Raw genomic sequence first — 25,846 nt, 5'->3', positions numbered from 1 at the left:
CATGCATCAGACATGCCCGTTATTTTTATTCTATTTAGGCAATACTCACTATTCAGAAAACACAGACAAGAGTAATCCAGCAATGTGCCAAGTGCATTCATTTGCTCAGTAACAAAAAAAAAATATATATATATTGTATATATATCTGAAATAAAATATCCAGATAGACTGCAATAACATCAAAGATCTCCCATTTAAATGTGGCTTAAAACAGAGCCATCGGCTTCTCAAGGGATATAATTAAGTGCTGTGCCGACAATTTGGAACGAACTTCCGAAAACATTTATTATGCCACTGCTCATTAACTGGGCTACAGAACATTTCAGAGCCTTGCTGGCCACAGTGGCAATCAAAAACTGGAGCAAATAAAACTGCTACTGCTTTGGACCAGCAGATGTCTCTGCAAAGCAAGAACTGAAGCGGTAGAATTGCGTCGTATATATAACATGCAACTAAATACGGACATAAAAAAAAAAAAAAAGACACGGCTACAGGGGTTCTGACTCACCCTGTGTACATTTTCTATACCTTGAGGACTGCATCACAGCCACACTAAACTTTCTATTAGCAGCTCCATATGAGACTTCAGTCTGAGAAAGCGGGCTGCCTGAATTCACAGGTCAGCTGAGTTCTCTTAATAAAGGTCTCTGAAGCGGCGATCCAATACCCGTGCAGTAAAAACGGAGCGTATGAGCAGATGGCTTATGTTCGGCTAAAGAAAGTGTCCTCCATCACTAAGATCTCTTTAATGAGGCTTAAATGGGTGTTTTGAAGCTCCCCCTTCTTACAATAAGACAGCCAAAGAAATAGATCTCCGAAACTGTACATCCCAACAAAGACACCATAGCAGTATGTGCCGGCTGGTTACTGCTGACGCTTCAACGCAGGGAACAGCCCTCTCAATATTCAGCAGGGATGAAAACAAGACTATTGCAAAGCAGTTTCACTCACTCCAGGTTTTTCAACAAGCTTGAATAGCCCCAGTGTGCAGGTAACAAGCTCAGGGGTGTCTTATTAAACCTACAGTAAAACCAGGAATTGCTCAAACCGCTGTGCAATGGGAGTCTTATTGTCATCCCTGTTCAGGCCAGTAAAAGGTAAATGAGATCGTTGACACTGACAAGCAGCATTGCCTATCTGTTCTCTTTGACTGCTTTTCAAAGCTAACCCGTGTCTGTAGGTAAGGCACTTTGAGGGAAACGCAGCATCACAGCCTTTTATTTCCCCAAACCCCTGCATAGAAAAACCTTGGAAATACCTGAAAAAAATAACAGGAAGAATGTTTTTTGGGTCTTTTTTAACTAATGGAAATATTATCAAAGTAAGGTACTGTGTGTACATATACATTATGTACAAATACAGAACAGAATAATAATAATAATAATAATAATAATAATAATAATAATAATAATAATAATAATAATATTTTCTTTTCCTTCAATATCCTCAAAGGAAAAAAAAACCTTGCTAACTCATAAGTCATAGAGCTGACTTAACAAATAAACCAACAAATTAACTCTAACAGTCCAGGAGCAGGGACTCTGTAAGGAGTCTTTATAACAGTCCAAGAGCAGTGACTCTATGTTGCGTCTTTGCAATGCAAACAGAGTCTGGGTCTCCAAACCTGTAGCTCCGCTGTCCTGCTCCCTGAAACACGGCCCCTGTCGAGAGATAGAGACCACGGCACCCTGGGCAGAACTCCAGAGAGATTCAGAGATTACACACGCTAGCATCCAATAACTACTGGAGCTCAGCTGATTTCTCATTATTGCAATGCTAACCAGAGCTCTTTTTTATTCTCCTCTCCAATTATCTTTAACCAATCCCCACTCCTAATAATGGAGAGATCGGTGTCTGCAAAAAAAGAAAAATGAAAGCAAGTCTGCTTGCTCGCTGCCTCTAAATCCAAACAGAGGATTTTCCCTCCAGAGACCTGCTGCTGCTGGTACTGCTGCTGCTGGCTCCGCCCGCCCCCCCCCTGCTGCAGCCGGGCTTGCGCTGCTTCTTCTTGTCCTTGGCTGCGCTGGTGATGTTCCGGTGCTCCTGGTGTGGGCTGTCGTGCTGCTGGTTGTAGGTCTGGATGGCAGCCTCCAGCCTGTGCTGAACGGCGTGGATCTCTCTCTGCTCTGCAATCGGGGCGGCGCTGGGGAAGTTGTCCTCGTTGCTGCCGTACTGCTGCTGCTCCTCCTGCGCGATGTTGGCTTTGTTCTGCTTACAGGCCATCTTGGCGTTGCTGAGGTCTGTGTATGGGATCTGCTCCGGTTTCACCACGATGTTGTAGCCGGGAGGTGCAGAGGGGGCATTCCAGGTGAAGGGGTAGGAGTAGGGGGCGCTGGTGGGGGCCCCAGGAGACTGGGGGAGGTGGTACCCCTCCTCGGAGGGCTGGTGTTTGCTGCGCAGGATATCATGGATGGTGCCCAAGCCCAGGTGCAGCATCTCCCACAGGTTGATGACTAGGCAGAGCAGGGTGACGGCGTACATGATGAGCAGGAAGATGGTCTTCTCGGTGGGGCGCGAGATGAAGCAGTCCACCTTGTGGGGGCAGGGGCTGCGCTCGCACACGTAGGCGGGGGACACTTCAAAGCCGTACAGGGCGTACTGCCCCCCGAGGAAGCCCAGCTCCAGGGTGGTGCGTGCCAGCAGCTGCATCACGTAGATCTTCATCAGCCCGTCCTCTTTGATGCGCCGGCGCCCGTCATGCCGGCCTGCCTTCCCAGTCTTGGCCCTGGCTGGTCCCGCGGCGCCCATGCTGTTCCCCTCACTGCGGCCCTCCAGCTCGGGCTCCTCGTAGATCATGGGGTCCTCCTCCTCATTGTCCTCTTCGGTCTCCTCGATGCCGCGGTGCTGCTTCCTGCCGCCCCCGAACAGCTTGCGTCGCTGCTTCCTGTCACAGTCGAAGCCCCCCCGCCGGCAGGCGTGCCCCTCCTCGCTGCGGGCGATCTTGTGCACGGCGTAGCCCAGGTACATGACGGAGGGTGTGGCCACCAGAATGATCTGGAAAACCCAGAAGCGCACGTGGGAGAGCGGGGCGAAGGCATCGTAGCAGACGTTCTCGCAGCCCGGCTGGCCCGTGTTGCACACGAACTTGCTCTGCTCGTCGTAGTAGATGGACTCGCCACCCACGACCGTCAGCACGATGCGGAACACGATGAGCACGGTCAGCCACAGCTTCCCCACGAAAGTGGAGTGGTTGTGGATCTCCTCAAGCAGCCGTGTCAGGAAGCTCCAGCTCATGGTGGTGCGAGATTATGGGGTGGGGAGAAACAGACACACCCTCACGAGATCTGGAAAACACAACATCGATACAACTTCATTATTGATTAGATAATGTACACTGCATCATTATATATATATAAAATAAACAAACATGTCAAATCAGGGTGAACTATGATATATGAATAATAGTATAACCATGCGAAAAGCAAAGTCAAACTGCAAAAATACTCTGGTAAACTTTTATAAGGGGTATTCAATGTGGAAATGGCAGTACATTGAAAAGCTCAGAAACAAGACCTCCGATGCAGAGCCCAACCTGTTGCAGGGGGTCACAACCCTGCTCCTGGAGATACAGAGCCCTCCTGCAGAGTCCTCAGCCCAGCCCGTTGCAGGAGGGTCACAACCCCGCTCCTGGAGGTGCAGAGCCCCCCTGAACCTCCTTCCAGGTCTGAACCTGTCAATTCATTCATGATACTATAGAACCCTGTCTGCGCACCAGCCAGAAACTGCACACTTCGGACAGAAAGGGCTCTATGCGTGTGCATGTGTGTCAGACCCTGCTCCCTGGTTCCCCAGTGGCCTGCCTGCCTCTCTGAACGTCTCTCTCCCTGCCCGCCTCTCTGCCCATCTCTCTCCCTGCCTGCCTCTCTGCCCATCTCTCTCCCTGCCTGCTTGCTTCCCTGTCTGTCTCTCTCCCTGCCTGCCTCTCCTCCACAGCAGGCTAATGGTCTGGAAGGAGCAGCTCTGTGTTCACCAAGGGGAGGCAATGTCCTCTCCAAGGAAGGATGCTGCCGGGGTGTCCTGCACCCACAAACCACCTTCCTGTAACTTAATCTTCCCAGAGCTATAGAAAAAACAAACAAGGGCTTTCAATCCTTGGGACAGACTGCAAAGGAAATGTGCCTAATTGTTTAGGGAGTACCTACATGTACAGCAAGCTGGACTGTAGCAGTGTTCTGGGGGATTCAACTGTGAGGTTGGGTCTCCTTTATTTAAAAACACAACAATACAGAACTTCAGCTTATTTTATTTAAATGTCTGTTACTATGGCAAGGTATTGTAAAAGCCAGCAAGGTTTGGTAAAGCATTTTAATAAAGCAAACTATGGTAAATGCAGAGTGTAACCGTATCAAAAGCATGGGGAAAAACTGCAAGAACGCACTGTGGTGAACTCTTATAAGGAGAGCCTATCCGTGTTTAACACAATCTATTACACTTTGGTTAGCCACATGCAAAATGCAGAAACTACGTTACGCGTGTGCAGAAATAAACATGCTTTATAAATAAGAGACTAAAAATAACCACAACATCGAAGCAGCTACAAAATGCACGAGTCGAAGAGGTAAGCATGAATATCGCCCGATATTTTTGCAGCCAAGCAGCGAGACTGCCCATTCGATCGCGCAGAAGGGTAGAACGGCAGGCACTGCTCTGCGCTGCTTGTGGAATCAGGAGCCCTGATTAACCCGACCACTGGTGCAGTGGCAGGGAGAGCGGGGCAGAGGGCTCTAGGGGGAGCACAGGCCAAGGGCACTGGCATGCTGGAGGGAGATTCAGGGCAGGAGACGTTGCTTTACACAGACAGTGGGGAGAGAGGGCAGGAGACACGGCTTTGCACAGAGAGTGGGGAGAGAGAGGGCAGGAGACACGGCCTTACACATACAGGAAGGCTATGCATTTAAACAGTTGAAAAGGGTAAAGAGCTAGTCAGTGTCAGTGTGGTGACAGAAACGCTCTGGAGCGCTAGACTGCCACTTGAAAAACCACGAGTCACCTCCACCGGGGAAGAAGACAGCCCTGCGCTGAAAACAGTGTCACCTCTTCCACAACGTTCCTCTGCATTCAATCCAGTAAAGGCACATAAAAACAGCAAAATATACTGCAGTCAAAATGAGTCAACCGTACCTCCCTAGTTTCAAACTATGAGGGCAGGGTTAGGGTTCATACTATGAGGGCAGGGTTAGGGGTCACACTATGAGGGTAGGGTTAGGGTTCACACTAAGAGGGCAGGCACCTCTCAGTTGGTAAGAATCTGACTGTTCAGACAAGTTGTTTTTCCTCAGAATCAATCTGCACGCAGGGGTCCCTTCTTCACAAGGACCCTGAAATGTTACGAAGACATGAAATAAAATACACTGCAATGAATGGTAATCCTAACAAAAGCTGCAAAAATTACTTTTATACAGTATTGTTTTATCTCAGACTAAACAAAACTCACAGCATGACACCTGGAGGGTTGTTGCAGGGCTGGAAATAAAAGACTCCTATTGCACAGCAGTTTCACCCATTCCAGGTTTTACTACACGCTTGATGAGCCACATAGTATAGCCAACAAGCTCAGGTCTCTTATTAAACTCCTAATCAAGCCAGGAATGGATCAAACTGCTCTGCAATGGGAGTCTCGTTTCCATCCCGGAGTTGTTTTGGTGCCCCTGAATTCTGCTGCAATTCAGTAGTGCACCTGCTCCGAGTACTGGCAGGCTTGGCCAGCACGGCAAAGAGCTTTAATCAGTCCAGCTATTTACAGCCTTTCAAAATGCCAGTGCTATTCTCTGGCACCCTGCCCTGAGGGATAACCCTGTACGCAACTGGCAGGCTTCAGGGTTCCCTGGTCCAGGAGGCACACGCTCCCCCGATGAATCAGGACCAGTGCACTCCTGCCTGCCAGCTTCACACTGTGTGTGTGTGTGTGTGTGTGTGTGTGTGTGTGGGGGGGGGGGGACCTTCACAGCCATTACAAGAAACTGCCAACACCACCACTGAAGAAGCAGCTTGAGACCTTTTATAATAGGAGTCCTGTATACAGATCTATCTGAAAGGGCAGCTCATTATTATACAGATCAATACATATGACAGGCTGTCAGAGTTCAAAGCACTTGTGAATATACTGTCTGCAAACAGTGTTGTTCATTGCATAGATTTATTTTTGGTTATTTCATTGAGAATCCGAGAATGAGACGTACTAGTAAGCAGTCTGGCAGCCTCTCCCCATCTTTTCAATCCTGTGTGTAAAGGAGGTTTTGTCAAATCCACTGGAAATCAACCAGAGAGCTAAGCAGAGATGGGTTATTGTTGATCAGTGCAGTTCTTTTCACAGTGGAAGGCAACGTAGCAAGACCATATGTAATTGTAAAACAAACACAAAAAAAACCCAATAGTAATAATATTGCAATCGGTCGTGCTTTAACTGTATGATTCCACCTGCTGTCTTTATCACTGAAGCTGTCATTTCATTTCATCATCAAGTGATCACAACAGACACACATCCTAACGCCCTTTCCATAATTTGCTAATGCGTATACTTCAAAGTTGGATGAATCTAGTACCATGCAAGCAGGTTTGTGAGGGGTGGGCGATTGAGAGAGGGGGCCCCACCTTTCAAGCCTTTCCCGGGACCGCCGAACGCTCTCTGTGGCCCTGAATTTCACATCTCTCCTTTACATGCAACTGTGGGCAGCCTAGTCTCGTTCCAGGAAACAAATAATTCAAACACAGGTTAAGATTGTCAGCAGACTGAATACCAGCCTGATGCTAAAACCACACAACTTCATAAACAAACAAACACATACTGCAATTCCTCGCAGTGACCGACAGCAGGTTTTACATTTCTGGCCATCTGCCACTAGTTTAAGGGCAAGTATAACCTCCAAAAATATCCAGCCACTCTGATGACAAGCAGCAGCGAACATGGTTTTCAAGATTAAAAGCCAAAGGCTAGGAATAGGAGCAATTTATAAAAGAAATAAAAACAAAGAAAAAAAGGCCAGTCAGTCAGCTAGCTAGTCTGCATGAAAGATGACAAGACTGTAATTAACCCAATACCGCCGACGCTCCCCTTAAAGGAGCTGCTGGCATCAGGGGGGCCTGGTGCTGCTGATAATCACACGACGCTAAATGATTAGCTGTGGAAGCCGTAGCCCTGGCCCTCACTCTCTCACAGGGCTGCTGGTGCACAGCGATCCCACACGCTTCACTCTCTCACAGGGCTGCTGGTGCACAGCGATCCCAAACGCTTCACTCTCTCACAGGGCTGCTGGTGCACAGCGATCCCACACGCTTCACTCTCTCACAGGGCTGCTGGTGCACAGCGATCCCACACGCTTCACTCTCTCACAGGGCTGCTGGTGCACAGCGATCCCACACGCTTCACTCTCTCACAGGGCTGCTGGTGCACAGCGATCCCACACGCTTCACTCTCTCACAGGGCTGCTGGTGCAGTGATCCCACACGCTTCACTCTCTCACAGGGCTGCTGGTGCACAGTGATCCCACACGCTTCACTCTCTCACAGGGCTGCTAGTGCACAGTGCACTACTTCACCAGAGCCTTTAGTTCACATTTAAACAAAAACAATACTGCTGTTGCACACCAGTGTGAGCCAGGACAGGATATAAATTACATACCTAGACATGTAACCTAAACACTGTCACAGTAAAAGCTGGAATGGATCAATCTGCTCTGCAATAGGAGTCTTGTATACATCCCTGCTTTTTACAATAATCTCCACACATGCTACTTATAAACATTTGGCAGTGTTTATTTAAACACATACAGTCAGGGCGGACGCAGCGGCAGTGCACTCTATACAATGCCATGTATAGACTCCCACACTCTGCAGGCTGACTACACCGTGTAAAAATTATTATTATTTTTGTTCCTGGGTAGTAAAGTGTTATTTCCTAATTGCTTATGCCTCAAAAGTATAGAAAATGGCTATTATTCCCTACAAACTTTGCTTTTGTGACCAGGACAGATAAATTTCAAAATATCACTATTTCTAATGAAATACTGTAAATTTACAGTATAATCGTAAATCTCGAAAAACTACTCACTTCTAAATCTTTTGTAGTCATTTTTGTATTACTTTAATATAAATACATGTTAATTTGGATTCATATGTTGTTTTTTTCTGATTTTATGTGAACGAAAAGACACAAATTCGCCCGTTTTCTAATTGGTAATAGTGATATTTTGAAATTTACCTGTCCTGGTCACAAAAGCAAAGTTTGTGGGGAATAATAGCCATTTTCTATCCTTTTGAGGCATAAGCAATTAGGAAATAACACTTACTACCCATGAACAAAAATCGTGTTACATAGTGTGATCAGTGCTTTCGTTCAGAACAGAGTTTGAGGCAATCCTGACCCAGTGATCACAGCAATGAAGAGGCACAGCGGGGCTAAAGCTTAAACACACAGCTCCTGACTGGGAGAGAGTTTAAAAGTGTTGAAAACGGCTTTTCTGGCTCACTTATGTGAGCCAGGCTGCTTGGAACCACATGTGGAAACCAGATGTTTGAAGTTCACATGGACATTGCTCCTTCAATCCTGGTAAGGAATGAATTCAGAGCACCGGGGTTTGAGGGGTTTTGGCAGAGGGTGCTGTTAAATACAATCTTGGCTCCCGCTGCTGAACATCCAGAGGTTTTAAAAGTAGGTATTTTTTTTCTTTCTTTTGATCACTAAATTGTAAAGCAAAAGCAAAAGAAAAGCCCAGCGTTCTGGAAAACATCTTCAACAAAACATGGCTCGAGTTGCACAATAATAACAACAACAACAATCTTTATATAGCCCCTTTCACAGTGGACCACCATCACAAAGTGCTTTACAAGATTACAAGACTAGGGTGTATGAACTATGCATCAGCTGCAGAGTCACTTACAACATTTCACCCGAAAGACGGAGCACAAGGAGGTTAAGTGACTTGCTCAGGGTTACACAGCGAGTCAGTGGCTAAGCTGGGATTTGAATCAGGGACCTACTGGTTTGAAGCTTGGTTCTTTAACCACTGGACCACACAGCCTCCTACGAGACACAACCTGGAGCAGACTCGTTAATAAGATTCTCTTGGAGAACTGTGTGAATGTATTGCTCATGCGGTATCTGTGCAGCACAGCCCAGCGGAGACCAGAGAGGTTTAGAAAGAAATTCAGTAATAAACTCAAGTTGAAATTGTAGTGGTGGGCAGAGCTCCCTTTATTCAATCCCAGCCGATAACTTCAGGCTCTCCATAATACAGCATCTCTTTAATCCACTGACCAACACCTTACAATACTGGGATCTGCAGCATGCAAGCATGCCATGGCTCGGGGGTGACAGGTTAACCCCATCCCTGCCAATTTAAAAAGGGCAGAGCTTTGCTCTGCCACAAGATCTCTTATTTAATATTGTGTAATCAAAGACACTACAGAATGAGATCGCAAAAGGTCTAATGGAAGCCATAATAGCAGTAGATTTCATGTTAGATTTTTGAAAACGTCACATTTTTCAATATGTCAGTTATTCATTAAGGAGATGGAAAACTACAAAGCGGTGTGTACTTCAAAATGTTAACATAACATTATTCAGCAGGCTTCACTCTACAATGAGTTAACTAAAATGAGTTAATTCTATAGTGAGGTGCAAAACGTTGGGCCAGAGCTGTACATTAGCAGAAGTTACAAATCTCGCTCCCTCCTGGAAGGCTGTGCCCCTTCAAGTGACCATTACAGTGTCGTTGATTACACGGTTTTACATCATTCTTCAGTTCTCCATTACCTGGCAGTCACTGGTTAAACAGCCGTGTGTGTTCAGAGATGGACGAGGGAGCCTGATTTACAGAGGTGCATCTTGCTTGAAGCAACGTGGCAGTGAAACAGTTCACTGTACTGGGCAACAGCCGTGCCTGATTAGTTTCCAAACATATGAAGTCAACATCTCAAACGGTACATGAGATACTAACAGCTGAAGACGCTGTGGATTGAGTTATATGAAGCGTCCCTTAATTACACAATCAACGCAGACACTAGTCCAGAACGTGTTCCACGACCTCACTGCCTGGTAGCTAGAGACTGGGAGAGAAGCATCTCAGTGGTAATGGTGCCCATTCCGCTCCAGTTCATTTCATAAAACTCCATTTCAGTGTGGAGCAAGGTCACTGAGTGAACACCCCCTGGATAATTTCAACAAGCAAAAAACATGACATTCTGGGTGAACGACGTAAAATAACAAGCACTCTTTTCAATGACTACTAATATCAGGTTTGTTAATAGGAAATACCTATATGCTTCATACTTCAAATGGATTGATTTGCATTGCAGCGCATACAGCGACGAGAAAGAGATCAACTAAAAGAGAACAGCTCTGTCCTTTAATCTATAGAGATGGGAAAAGAGACTTCCTCAGCACAGACAGGCTGAGTTATGCTGCTTGACTATTCACAATGACAACACATCGCAATCCCGGCATTATTGCATTAACAAACAGGTTGTTCGTTTATCATGTTTGTTTGCTTCAGCACAGATTCCTGGAACCCGACATACATACGCACCCCTAACAGGAAGTAGCTGCTTTGTTTCAGCAGACAGTCGCTTGTGAGGAGCGCCGTGGGGCCCTGGCTCTGACAATCTGCTGGGTGACACAGCAGGGGGCAGGGGATGGACCAGAGGGTGAGAGAGAAAGAGGGGGGGAGACAGAGAGACAGAGAGACTGTCACAGTGCACAGGCTGGGTAGAAGCCCTGGTGATTCTGGTTCCCTCATTCAGCTCTGCACTTGCTGCTAGGTCTAGACATGCTTGCTGTGCCACAGTGTGGAGAGAGCATTTCCAAAGGGAAGCGTTATATATTGTTTCTGTTTTTGCAGCAGTAGCTGGTGATATCTGGAGATGAGGCTTGGTTCTTACTAGCAGTAATATAAAATGTATGCTGGTATGACAATGATGCATCAATACACCATTATCTTGTGCATACATATTTATTTATTCATTCTTTCTTTAATCCCATTGAGACAGAGTTCTCATTTACATTAGTGACCCAGCTGGTAGCATCACATTGTTAAAAACAACATCACTCTAAAAGACAACATCACACATTCAATCTGGGATGGGAAACATTTACACCTTGATAATTCTTGGAATCTCAGTCGTCGTTTCACTTCTAGTCGACACATTTGGGTTATTTATCTGATGCACTGTCATATCACATTCCATGCCATAGGGGGCGCTGCGACTAAATGCAGATCAGCTTCTCCAAGGCTCTTGATAAATAAAAGTAGACTAGATCGCAACCTGTGCTAAGGCATATTAACCTGTCACATCCAGCCTAGGTAGCCTGGCAACAAACCGCAAGTACCCCATGCAATTGCCTTCTATAATTCAGTGGCATCCAGTTTAAAGAAGCCAGTTACTGGCAGTAATGGGTTTGAGGATGGCATTCTTTTACAAATAATGTTCATGAAAGGAGATGCAGTTTTTTTAATTGTTTAGCAGAACCGTGTAAAAATAAAAGATCATAATCAAACAAAGGAAAAACCCACTCTTTATAACACGATTTCTACTGTGGAGCGCAGCAGGGTTTTTTTTAGCTGTCGAAAAAGAAAAGTTTTTGATATGTTTGAGACAGTTGAAATATGCAAATCAAACTTCGGCAATGGAATTCCGACCATTCTTAATCCAAATAATTTTTAATACGAGCTCTACCGTTTCCCCTGTCACTCATCGTGTTGTTTTTAAAAGACCCACGCACAATGAAATCGGGACACACATAATCAAAATTAATAACTCCCGAGAGAGAATGTGGGAGCAGGTGGCAATGAAACATCCCTCTCCCTCGCTCTCTCTCCTCGCGGTTCAGTGTGCAAATCTATCACGGGAGCGTGGCTGCCAACTGCACAGCTTGACAAGCTGCTTACCCCCCAACCCCCTTCCCAAACTGTCCAAACCAAAGAAGCGTAAAAAAAACAAGCATTCAAAATTTCATCCAACACTGATAGTGTGAGCGCAGCTCAATGCTCACCCTCAACACAGTCTTGGGCCTCTCTGAAGCCAGGGAGGGGGGGGGTTAGACTGAAAGACTAATTTATGCCTGACATGAATTGGTATTATTTGTATTTTTTTCTTAGCAGATGCCTTAACCCAGTTGTTTAAAAAAAATACATATCAAGAATTAGAGTACAATTAAGAGCAAGATACAAAATACAATATGTATGCACAGGAATTCATATAATAAGTTCCAGGTATTCTGTTAATAGTACAGTGATAAAAAAGCAAGCGTAAATACTCTCATAAACACAGTCAAGACAGACTGAAAGACCCCCCCCCCCCCAGCAGCCTGGTTTGTAGTACTTGTTTGTCGTTTTACAATACGCGCATTTTTGACCGCCTATAAAAAGCTGTGGGAAGGAACAAAGGAATGCGTGACAGACTAATTATTTCTATTTTTAAACTTTTTCCATTCAAACGCCAAAACAGGAATGAAAAAGCTGCTGGCGGTGAAATGACCGTGTTGACTATCTCAGGAAAGACTCGTGAAGGGACGGAGGGGTCGCTGCGGGGCACGCAGACGTGATCCCGGGATTCTGGGAATGTCGCCGTGACTCTGGTGCTTGCGAGACCGCGATGTGCTGGAAATCTTCTCCCAGAGCGGGAACAGCCGGAGCACATCAATGTGTGCTCTATCCCAGGACCTCGAGCTGGGAAACAAAATACATCCTGTCTGCTTTCCCGAGGAAATGGATAAAGAGTGGGGTGGATGGGACAGATGGAAGACAGGGTGAGGGGAAAGTTGATTGAGTCCATAAACAGAAATAAACCCCCCAAAACATGATTTTACTAAACTGAACCTGCAGGAATCTTGTTGATTTCCAATCCCTTACAGTATCGCAATGCTTTGTAAAACACTATAATTGAATTCTGTATGCAAAAGCACATTTGCACTAAAGGGATAAGTGATTAATCTATTAAAACTCAGATTCACGGCTTTTTATGCCACAGCTGGAGGAAGAGGAAGAGGAAGGTGTGATCAGAGGAAGGTCGTAGCCTTCTGACCGCTCGATTTCAATACTCAGCAGCCGCACTCACAACCTCCAAGCAGACAAAATGCACACGGCCCAGCAGACTGCACTGTGTGGGGTACAAGTCACTACTGCTGTGGAGAGGACAAGAGGAGGGCGTGGAAGAGGTGGCTTGCGTCAAGCCAAACCAGAATGAGAATCTTAACCTGCTGGCTTTTTTTTATATTTCTTTTCTTTTTTGTTTGTCTTTTAATAAAAGCGTCCCACTAAACTCACTCACTACAGCTTTACCCAACGCAAAACGATATAACCAAGTAGGCAAATTGCTTACTTATATCCTGTTCACACTTGTATCTCAACGACACTGATAAAATTGGTTTTGGTTTAGGATATGCCGATTCAGTAGGCGTCCTCCGATCCCACGACCAAGCCAGCTTCCTCTTCTACACCCAGGAACTTGAGAGCAGACGTCAGCGAGCTAGCGGCCCCTGGTGGACGAAGGCCGGCCCTGCAGGTGTCCGCTTGAGTTCACCAGGCGCCTGCCGGTACGGTTCGCCGTAGCGGGTTGATTTTGGGTCTCTAACCTACGGAAGCACCACAGCCAATGCAATCCTCCCCTTTGGAATCCAGACCTGCGAGTTCGCATAGCCACTCCCCCAACTGTATGACTCAGTGACCAGGACACTTGTGGACCCCAACATTTAACAATTATGACCCAAGTGAAAACTCTTTAAATGGCTTGAGCCAGCCACTTTCAATTTGTAAATCTTTTCCAAGAAAAAAATAAACACACAGAAATACAAAAAAAAAAGTTGTTGTTCTCACTTTAAAAAGAAAGCCCCACAATTAATTTTATTAAATAAATAAAAGTGCAAATTGCAAGCCAGGTGCTGAAGGAACATCTCCTCCTTTGCCAAGCCCGTTTCTGGTGAGACTCCAACCACAGCTGGTGCAGCCACTAGAATAACTCAGAACATTCTGCACAGCTGAACTTTATGAATCATGTAAAAACATAATGCGTCTGTTGTCCTGCCTGCGTCAGCAACGAGAAGCTCAAGCCTGGCACCGAACCTCAGAGAATGTGGAAAAAAACTAAACTACAAAACTAACAAACCCAGACAGAGAGGAGGAGTGCTGGCAATGAGACCTGGCAGCAACTTTAAAACAATGAAGAGCCCAAACACAGGAGTGTGTATTTAATCCATGTGTCCCTCCCTCTCTCCGCTCTAGCTGTGTGCAGTGATAAAGGCTCTGGTCTCATCCACTGAGATTAAACCCCCTCTCTCTGCTCTGCTCTGGCTGTGCACAGTGATAAAGACTGGTCTCATCCACTGAGGTATTTACAGTGAAGAATTTGTATTTTCTTTCCACCTGTGCATTAGGTTAGCACTTATTACTTGAACTCTTACAGCAATAAGCAACAAGACAATCCTACTGTAACTAATTCAATAGCTTTAGTGTCTGCCCTTGAAATTAAGTCTGGAAACGAACTATATAGGGCCTGCATGCTCAAGCCAGCGCTGGGTAACTAAAGCTGAGTTTAGGGTTATTTTATCTACACTGCACCAGCACTCTGTCGTTTGGCGTGGAGTTACTTTTCCTAGACCTCTTTCGTGGCCTGCAGTGCAGAAAGAGGTAGGTCTGTGTCATTTCAGACAATTCAGCACTCACTAATAAGCACTCAACAGTGCTCAATTTAGAAGCGTTAAAAAAAACTAAATCAATTCAATGAAAGACGTCCTATAAAAAAAAAAAAAAAAAAAAAAAACTCAATTGAAGCCTCTGGCTAGTAAGAGATTGTCAGGGCAGGGAGGGCGAAAGCACAGCAAGGCTAAGGAAACCCCAAAGGAAGGGCAGCTCGACACTGAGCAATCCCACGCTGGTTATCTCCTGCGCTGCACTGGCACTGTGGCAATAAGCAGCAGCCAGTCGTTGGAGCTCAGTTCTGTGCAGAGAAAATCAATCTTCAATTCATCTAGCTTTACAAAACGAGGGCAGGAGAGCCCTGGAAACAGGAAAACAATGACTTCTCCAACTAAAACTGAAGCATGCCCGGGATAATGGCAATGGGACAGCCGTGTGCAATCACTGCTACAGAACCTAAAGTCATATGACAACATAAATAACATGATGTTTCCAACAGTTTATGGGAGAAGCTGAACAGTGCAGTGTGGAGTGTTAAAACATTAGACCTTCACACCAATCGAAAAACCAAATAAAGCTTGGTGCTGCTAGTAAGTTCAGCTAGGACAGACCGGCTCCACAGAGGAGAAAATCTACCCGTTGTCCACATCCAGATACAAAGCGACAGCCCCAAACATGTGCAGTCTGTGTCTCGGTCCCAGTCTCTCTGTCTGTCTCACAGTTTCTCAGCATCTCTGTCTCCGAGTCTTAGTCTGTCTGTCTCTCACTGGCGCTGTACGACACTGCAGGAGAACTGGTTTTCTACTCGTGTGTGCTGTATACATGTCAAGTGGCATGGATGTAGAAGGCAAGGCACATACAAGCCTGCTTTATTTACAAGCCCGTTCAGAAGGAGGCAGACTAGCCAGAGAATCCCGATTAAACTGCGAGTACTGGCTGCCGAATCCAGATTCCAGCGTGGTCGATAAGGACAGTGCAGCCAGCTAACTACAGCTCCGAGGGGATTCACAGCCACTGTCCCGATAGGAGCAGCAAAAGCAGCTTTGTTGGAAGAACGCTGCCAGCGTTGATATCACACAGATCACTTCCTCTCAGGGGCGAGGAGTTCCCGAGAAACATCCCAGAATTGAGCAGTCGTGTGTCGGAACAAGCAGGTCAACATGACCTTCGTCAACAGCAAAGACTGGGAGAATCAAAATGTCCATCGACCACAAACATTAAAAAGACACGGCTGCTTCCATTTCTGAAATATCACCCTTGAATTACTGTCACTTCACTAGCTCTTTTCTTCAAAAGTATTGACACTAATGTCACAACATATCACAATATGAAACCTGTTGAATAATGCTACGTTCACATATTATGTTAATATATACATCTTTTTAAATTAATGTCTCAATCCTAAAATTTGAGGTGATGCAAAGCTTTTGGTCACAGCTGTCCTTCAGGGCGGAGAAGCATTGGTGGAAATGGATACTGGAAATGATTCATTTTTTTGTTGTGTCCTGTGAATTCCTTTGCGAATGCCTGCTGTGGTGACAGGAGGAAGGACAAACCCTGTACATCCTGTGCAGAGTCTGTGTGCTCTTGTCAACACTTCCTTTGGGCAGTGGTGTTTTAGCAGTCACTGCACCTCCTCCCATTTGGTCAGAGGGCGCACAAGTCAATGGGTGTTAAGATCAGAGTCAATGTTTAGAATTCTCCCTGAACATTTTAACCAAAACTATGTTGTTATAATCTAGGTGTTCAGACAGTAGTTAGTGTACAGTGTCAGACTATTTATTTCACACTCGATATTCCTTCACTATCCTTTGTCATGCTGAATCACACGTAATCACAAACAGGAAAGCTGTTCCGTGTCACAAAGGCAACGCTGCCTCCCCTCCTCACTGCATCTGCAGGAAATCCTGCCCCCTCAGCCCACGAGGGCCTCCACAGCCAGGCACTGCACAACATTCACAAACCTGGTTGGCACTCCAGTTGGTTTACATTCCCCAGGGTAGTTTCAGCATCCAGACCACAAGATTAAAACAAATCCAAGATGCATGTCACAATGTAAATATATATATATAATATATATATATATAATATAATATATATATATATATATATATAATATATATATATATATATATATATATATATATATATATAGGCTTATATATATATATTAAAACGAAACCAAAAAAGCATTAAGCAACTTAAACCATTTTAAGTTATGAATTCAACACAGTGTATTTTTAAATAGCGCCCTCCACACCATGGCATCCCAGAGCGTTGTTAAAACAAAACAAGAGAACTCCAATGAACAACACACTCCACTCACAACTAATTATATAAAAGCACATTTAAAAAGTAGGTTTTTCAATTTAGACTTAAAATAATCCAATGTTTAATTGAAACTGCCTGATGTCACTCAGAATAGAGCTCCACAAACGAGGAGCACAACAGCAAAAAGCTGAGGCTCCAGCTGACTTGACACCAATTGCTACATTTGCTGATCTCAAGGAACGAGCAGCAATATACAGAGTTAATACTTCTGTGAAGGACCTTGTAAGTTACAGCAACTTTAAAGATGAACGTGAGGCGGAGTGATGTTTTGAGTTTCTCGAGGCAGCAGAATGAGTTGCTGTAAAATGCCAAAACCATCTTTATGTTGAGTTAATAACGATCATAGCCTTATAAGGCAGCAACCTTGTATTAGGCTGTTTTCAAAGGCACACTCGTATGCAATGGCATGGTTTGTGGCAGGGTGACAATGCGGTGCTGTGCAGTTCAAAGCTTTTAGTACAGCCCCAGTCCCACAGAGAGATTCATTTGTTTCTTTCAGAGCTCCCTGCTGTTTAGTCAGTTTGAAGGAAAGTAGGGCTGCCGTCCAGCTCTGCTCTACAAACGCCACCACTCTCTCTCTCTGGAAAGTTTCCATGGGGGTCGAAACCAGCACCCCGCTGCAATGCTTCCCTGCTGCACGAGGATACATCATCCTTACAGTAGCTCACAAAACACTCCCAGGACACGTCTCCACCACGCACATCTACTCATTCGACAGGTCTCAAATGTGCAGTTTTCAAAGAAACACATGTTAATCGCAGGTTAGTCAACTACCGTGTTCTCTAGGTTGACTGCCACTATTCTGCATGACGGACCCACATGATCCTGTATGAAAGACGCACACAGTAAAGGCTACTTTACTACCAGCTAAGAAAATGTATCACTGCAAACCCAGCAGATATGGGAAAAGCAGCGACTGGTTACTGGGAAGGAGAGCAAAAGAGTCAAGCTTCTAGAGCCCTGGAAACATTAAAACACTTTTTTAGTCAAATATATTTTTAAGCAAATATGCTCACAGAGAGTCTGACAAGAACACAAACTGTGAAAGATGACACTCCTGGCAATTATTCTGGATTCCAGTCAGAGAATGATCCCTCTTAACCCTGGCAACAACAGAGCTGAACTCAGATCCCACATTAAGAACTGCCTCTCACACAATACTTCAGGCTTGTTAGTGCAATGGAGCGCTGCCTAAGACCACCCTCTGCAGCGCACAGTCAGCAATGTGCGGCCGGAACAGCAAGGGTGTCACAGCCATGCGAGTACAATAATACCGAACACAAAGACAGCATTCTGCTGAGCCTCCAGTTAACCCCAGCAGGGAAAAAAATTATTCTATACCAGAGGTGTGCAATATAAAAAAACTTCCTGTGCAAGGGACAAAACACTAGAACAATCTACTTATCCTTCTTAAAAATCTACTTGACACATCGCACAAAACACACAGTTTCCAAACTGCCCAGCACCTTCTGTTCCAGTCACACTGCTGCTAACGTTAGCTGTTGTAAATAGTGCAGAGCGGACTATGGTGGGTCAAACCAATGTTCATGGAGGGGCCGTTTTACTGTGGGGTTTTATTTATTTGGACTTACGGCGTCTTATGAATGACCTTCCTTTTTTTTTAAACATTTTAAACTGTTTATAAGCAAAACCACTGCAAAACACAGAATAATAGTGTTTACATGGAGCAAAAAAAAAGAGAATAACAAAATATATCGTTTGCCTCCTCTGTGCTCTATGGGTTAGGTGATGGTCTCAATCAAGTTACAGTTCAACAGGAGAAAAATGTACTAAAAGGTCACAAGTCATCAAGTACGTGTGAAAACATTACTGTCCCGCCCCGCCCCCCCCCCTCCAGATGTTTTTCTATATGAATCATGGGAATGCAGCTGGGAGAAGCCACAGTTTGTATAAAGCGTTGTTTTGTACAAGAAACGGAATCATGACACATAAGTAAAGCAGCTTTTCTCATTTCAGGAACGCGTGGGGCATCGCAGGGAGAGCAGTGTCTTGTTAGTGCTCTGCCCCTGCAGCTCTCTGCCAAGCCTGGCCAGTTATCTAGCAGGCAATGTTGTCACACTGTACAGCTCTGCCCAAAAATTTAGCATCACCTAGAATTTTAGGTTTGAGACATCTCTTTTTTTTTTTTTTTTTTGTAAATATCAAAATAATTGAGCTTTTATTTCATGCAATCAAATAAACTACAAGATGATAATAATAATAGTCAATATATTAATGTAACATTATTCAGAGAGAGAGAGACAGAGAGAGAGAAATCTCCTCTATGGCACTGAGTCGTGAGGTTCTGGTTACCCCTGAAATGGAGCGACCCAAAATCATTCCAGGCCAGGGCTGTCAATAGCCACGAGCAATCCGACACTGCGAGTCACCTTGTGAACAAGATTTCAGAGCAGAGCAGGACGGACAGAACTGCAGTAGCAAAACAGAAACTCCCAAAAGAGGCTGATCAGTGGTATCAGCAAGGAATCTAAAAACCGATTCATGGCACACTAGACTACACAGATTATCCATAATGGATAATTGCAAAGCATATGACATGGTTTATTTAGATTTCCAGAAAGCTTTTGACAAAGTCCCGCACAAAAGATTAATTCTCAAACTGAACGCAGTTGGGATTCAAGGAAACACATGTACATGGATTAGGGAGTGGTTAACATGTAGAAAACAGAAAGTACTGATTAGAGGAAAAACCTCAGAATGGAGTGTGGTAACCAGCGGTGTACCACAGGGATCAGTATTAGGTCCTCTGCTATTCCTAATCTACATTAATGATTTAGATTCTGGTATAGTAAGCAAACTTGTTAAATTTGCAGATGACACAAAAGTAGGATGAGTGGCAAACACTGTTGCAGCAGCAAAGGTCATTCAAAATGATCTAGACAAGATTCAGAACTGGGCAGACACATAGCAAATGACATTTAATAGAGAAAAGTGTAAGGTACTGCACGCAGGAAATAAAAATGTACATTATAAATATCATATGGGAGATATTGAAATTGGAGAAGGAATCTATGAAAAAGACCTAGGAGTTTTTGTTGACTCAGAAATGTGGGGAAGCTATAAAAAAGGCTAACAAGATGCTCGGATACATTGTGAAAAGTGTTGAATTTAAATCAAGGGAAGTAATGTTAAAACTGTACAATGCACTAGTAAGACCTCATCGTGAATATTGTGTTCAGTTCTGGTCACCTCGCTATAAAAAAGATATTGCTGCTCTAGAAAGAGTGCAAAGAAGAGCGACCAGAATTATTCCGGGCTTAAAAGGCATGTCATATGCAGACAGGCTAAAAGAATTGAATCTGTTCAGTCTTGAACAAAGAAGACTACGTGGCGACCTAATTCAAGCATTCAAAATTCTAAAAGGTATTGACAGTGTCGACCCAAGGGACTTTTTCAGCCTGAAAAAAGAAACAAGGACCAGGGGTCACAAATGGAGTTTAGAAAAAGGGGCATTCAGAACAGAAAATAGGAGACACTTTTTTACACAGAGAATTGTGAGGGTCTGGAATCAACTCCCCAGTAACGTTGTTGAAGCTGACACCCTGGGATCCTTCAAGAAGCTGCTTGATGAGATTTTGGGATCAATAAGCTACTAACAACCAAACAAGCAAGATGGGCCGAATGGCCTCCTCTCGTTTGTAAACTTTCTTATGTTCTTATGTTCTTATGATCAGCAAGCACAAACTATTAAAATGCTATAGAGCACTCCATAGGCTTTATACAAATCGCAGACTATTCAGGAAAGGTTCAAAGCCAAACACACACACAAACAATGACCAAATAGCGAGTCAGTGACCACAACCTGGAAATAAAAACAGGGCGACACCAACAGAGGTGGAAACCCGCACAGAAGACTGCGAGTCCAGCAAGACACGGATCAAAGACGAGGGGCATGTCCTTCTCTACTGCTCAAAATATACCAAGAGACCAGCTCTTTACAAAGATCTCAAACTTTACAACACTGAAGGTAGAGGATAAGAGACCAGCTCTTACAAATATCTCTGACTTTAGGACACTGAAGGCAGAGGATAAGGTGGTAATTATTGAGGGTGAGAACGCTGCAATCCCAGCTGCTGAATATATCAGACAGGAACTGAGACAGGACCAGAAAAACCTGACAGAAACTCCCTTCCATCACACGTGTGTACAAATAAAGATCTTCATATGGGTCTGTTTTATTGAAATATTTTGGTATCTTTAACATTTCTGCTGTTGCATTGCCAATAAAAGAATCACTGAATTGAATTGAACTGAGAGAGAACGCATCACCTTATGAGATTTCTGGACCAGTTTCAAATAAATACATAAAAAATAATTATTATTATAATAAAAAATAAATAAAAAAGCACACTAGAAACCTGATGATGAATAAAACATTATTGCAGCTACTATAGGTGTATGTATGCATAAAAACAGTTTGGCAACAATGCAGCTCTGTTTAATTTACAATTACAATCAACCTCACGGACTGCATTACAGCGGTCTGTGGGGTTTGAGGCCAGATTATTTAAACTCCTATATATTATATATATATATATATATATATATATATATATATATATATATATACTATTATATATATATATATATTATATATATATATATATACTTTTATTTTAATCTTTAGGGTTAAATTAATGCCCTGTGAATTGCCTAAAAAAAAATTAAAAATAACAGAAATAATTTGAATGCTTTCTCTGCTTTTTCAGGACCTCCTGTGAAGTGACTGGACACACACACACACACACACACACACACACACAGACATACACACACACTCACACACACACACTCCCAGACACACATACACACACACTCCCATATAGACACACACACTCACACACACTCCCAGACAGACAGACAGACACACACTCTCAGACAGACATACACACATACTCCCAGACAGATACACACACACTCAGACACACTCACACTCGACAGACACACTCACACTCTCAGACAGACACACACACTCACACTCCCACACAGACACACACACACTCTTAGTCTGTGTGAGGGTGAGGGTGTGTCTGCTGTTGTGTGTGAGGTGAGTGTCTGTCTAGTCCCAGACACACACACTCACACTCTCAGACACACACACACACACTCACACTCCCAGACACACAAGCACTTCACACTCACACTCCCAGACACACACACACTCCCAGACACTCACACACACACACACTTCCAGGTGGAGTGTGTCTGCGTGTGGGTCACTTGTGATGCAGACTCCACTACACACACGCTACACACTGTCTCCACCAGACAGCTGTCTGTGTGACACCTGTGTGTGTGATAACAGACATGAACAGTCACACACTCTCACCTCCAGACAGACACACCCACACTCCATCAGAACACACTCACAACTGTCTCGACAGACACACACACCACTTGACAGAGCTCACACTCACACACTCAGTGTGTGTGACTGTCTAGACACACACACACTCTCAGACAGACATACACTCACACTCTCAGACAGACACACACACACACTGACACACTCACACTCCCAGACAGACACACACACACTCTCAGACACACTCACACACTCACACTCCCAGACAGACAAGCACTTCCACTCAGACACACATACTCACACTCCCAGACACTCACACACACACACTCCCAGACACATGCACACACACATTCACACTTCCACACAGACACACAATCACACTCCCAGACACACGCACATACTCTCACACTCCCAGACACACACACTCACACTCCCAGACAGACAAGCTTTTGCACACACACACACACACACACACACACACACACACACCCACACACACTGCTCTCCCTGTGTCTGCACAGCCCCAGGCTCTGCTCTCCCTGTGTCTGCACAGCCCAGGCTCTGCTCTCCCTGTGTCTGCACAGCCCAGGCTCTGCTCTCCCTGTGTCTGCACAGCCCCAGGCTCTGCTCTCCCTGTGTCTGCACAGCCCCAGGCTCTGCTCTCCCTGTGTCTGCTCCCTCCCTCAGTGCATTGTAAACCCTGTGTCAGGTACCTCCCTCAGTGCATTGTAAACCCTGTGTCAGGTACCTCCCTCAGTGCATTGTAAACCCTGTGTCAGGTACCTCCCTCAGTGCATTGTAAACCCTGTGTCACACACCTCCCTCAGTGCATTGTAAACCCTGTGTCAGGTTCCTCCCTCAGTGCATTGTAAACCCTGTGTCACACACCTCCCTCAGTGCATTGTAAACCCTGTGTCACCCACCTCCCTCAGTGCATTGTAAACCCTGTGTCACACACCTCCCTCAGTGCATTGTAAACCCTGTGTCACACACCTCCCTCAGTGCATTGTAAACCCTGTGTCAGGTTCCTCCCTCAGTGCATTGTAAACCCTGTGTCACACACCTCCCTCAGTGCATTGTAAACCCTGTGTCACCCACCTCGGTCAGTGCATTGTAAACCCTGCGTTACACACCTCCCTCAGTGCATTGTAAACCCTGTGTCACACACCTCCCTCAGTGCATTGTAAACCCTGTGTCAGGTTCCTCCCTCAGTGCATTGTAAACCCTGTGTCACACACCTCCCTCAGTGCATTGTAAACCCTGTGTCACCCACCTCGGTCAGTGCATTGTAAACCCTGCGTTACACACCTCCCTCAGTGCATTGTAAACCCTGTGTCACACACCTCCCTCAGTGCATTGTAAACCCTGTGTCACCCACCTCGGTCAGTGCATTGTAAACCCTGCGTTACACACCTCCCTCAGTGCATTGTAAACCCTGTGTCACGCACCTCATTGCATCATCCCAAACTAACCTTGTGCAAGAGGGCAGCATATGTGCTCTATTCTAACCCCACCAGCGCGTTTCGGGAACCCTAACTGGTTAATCTCAGAGGGTTGAGTCCTCTGCAACCAGAGGCTCTGGGCTGGGCTGGGCTGAAACGCGCTTCACCGTCATCATTTACCGTTCATATTAATGTTGGACTCAAACGCTCTTGAACCCAGCTATGCTCCCCGGCGTGGTCTCATAGTGACAATTCAGAGTAAGTTGTACTTAAGAAAAGCTCTGTTAGTTAACTCGGCGAGGCTGCAACAACATGCAGTTCCTCTTCTCTCGGCTTCTGCTGCTGAAGTGTGAAATGTGCCTGGATGCAAAATACAGCAGCCAGCAAAACCGCACGAAACGATTTAATTTGAAGGGAGTTTATTGCACCTTCCAGGTTTCTTTTACCGAATTTGCACAGAGCACATGTATTAAACTATACCGCACATTGCAACTCGTTAATATAGGCTACCCCGTGCACTCATATTTATATGAACTTGTTCTGCGCAGTTAATAATTTGGCGCCATTTAAATGGAACGAACGGTGTCTAGATTCCATCACTCGAGGCGGTGAAAAAAACTGAAGCCGGATTCACCTTAATAAAAACAAGCACAAATAAACATAAATACAAACTGAAGGACTCCACTTAATAAAAACAAGCACAAATAAACATAAATACAAACTGAAGGACTCCCCTTAATAAAAACAAGCACAAATAAACATAAATACAAACTGAAGGACTCCCCTTAATAAAAACAAGCACAAATAAACATAAATACAAACTGAAGGACTCCACTTAATAAAAACAAGCACAAATAAACATAAATACAAACTGAAGGACTCCCCTTAATAAAAACAAGCACAAATAAACATAAATACAAACTGAAGGACTCCCCTTAATAAAAACAAGCACAAATAAACATAAATACAAACTGAAGGACTCCCCTTAATAAAAACAAGCACAAATAAACATAAATACAAACTGAAGGACTCCCCTTAATAAAAACAAGCACAAATAAACATAAATACAAACTGAAGGACTCCCCTTAATAAAAACAAGCACAAATAAACATCAATACAAACTGAAGGACTCCCCTTAATAAAAACAAGCACAAATAAACATAAATACAAACTGAAGGACTTCCCTTAATAAAAACAAGCACAAATAAACATAAATACAAACTGAAGGACTCCCCTTAATAAAAACAAGCACAAATAAACATAAATACAATTATACACAAGTCTAGTGCCGGGTTCGAGGGTTCAGAATAACAAAAGTTAAAACAACAAAACAATGCTTTTGACTTGTGTTATATATATATATATATATATATATATATACACATACACACACACACACACACACGATTACTGAGTGTAATCCATAATTTTCAAAAATAAAAACAAACCGAAACGAATAACGTTCCTCAGGTTTTTTTTTTTTTTTTTTTTTTTTTTTTTTAATAAATTGATCTTACTTTCGTTGCGTCGCCTGTTGTGTTTGTTTGGGGCCGTCAAATAAACAATTAATTTGACTTTGTTCGTTGGATAATGCCATAAATAAGCGCGCTAAAAAATTACAGGATTGGTCGCGGTGTATAAAGTCCAAAGCAAGGCTAATAGTTCGTTTACAGTCATATTTCACAAACCCTTACAAATGCACTCAGAAGGATGCCGGCGGCGGTATTTGCATTATTTAGTGTACCCACATTCCCCAAGGAAGTAAATATATACTTACTCAAGTCTTTTTTTTTCGTTTTCTTTAAATCTGCTCTGCCTGTTTCGTCCCGTTTTCGTTGCAATAAGATCAGTTGTTTTCTTCTAATTTTATAAACCCTGAAAGAAAAACAGCGTATGTCCTTCACTACGACTGGTTATTATTAGTTATCCCCATTCCGCTTCTCTTCCAACGGCAAGCAACCAGCAGACAAATCGTCAGTTTAACACACAGTCCCAAGTAACTCCTCTTTTCAAATGCCTCACATATAATTTAAAAAAAAAAAGGTTTTATTTTAAAACATCCGTTCCAAAAACAGACGGCTTACTTAATCATATCCAAAAGCAGTTTTCCAGAGGTCTCA

The 25,846-nt window shown here is 44.2% G+C and overlaps 1 protein-coding gene across 2 annotated transcripts; it reads right to left on the bottom strand.

Annotated features, from left to right (window-relative positions):
- Nucleotides 1-1,448: 1,448 nt before the first annotated feature.
- Nucleotides 1,449-25,846, bottom strand: gjc1 (gap junction protein gamma 1). Of its 2 annotated transcripts, none has more exons than XM_041231459.1 (2): nt 25,504-25,846; nt 1,449-3,308 (listed from the first exon to the last, which is right to left on the bottom strand). In XM_041231459.1, exon 2 carries the CDS (start codon nt 3,232-3,234, stop codon nt 1,900-1,902), a length of 1,335 nt encoding a protein of 444 aa, XP_041087393.1. In that variant the 5' UTR covers nt 3,235-3,308; nt 25,504-25,846; the 3' UTR covers nt 1,449-1,899. The 2 variants fall into 2 exon arrangements, with proteins under 2 accessions (XP_041087393.1, XP_041087392.1); XM_041231458.1 differs by having other exon boundaries at nt 1,449-3,284.

The sequence above is a fragment of the Polyodon spathula genome, chromosome 28 (assembly GCF_017654505.1).
Source record: "Polyodon spathula isolate WHYD16114869_AA chromosome 28, ASM1765450v1, whole genome shotgun sequence".
Taxonomy (NCBI): domain Eukaryota; kingdom Metazoa; phylum Chordata; class Actinopteri; order Acipenseriformes; family Polyodontidae; genus Polyodon; species Polyodon spathula.
This window is presented reverse-complemented; position numbering and strand designations above follow the sequence as displayed.

Excerpts from the sequence above, each read along its gene's own strand:
- gjc1 (XM_041231459.1), bottom strand. The coding sequence starts at position 3,234 with ATGAGCTGGAGCTTCCTGACACGGCTGCTTGAGGAGATCCACAACCAC.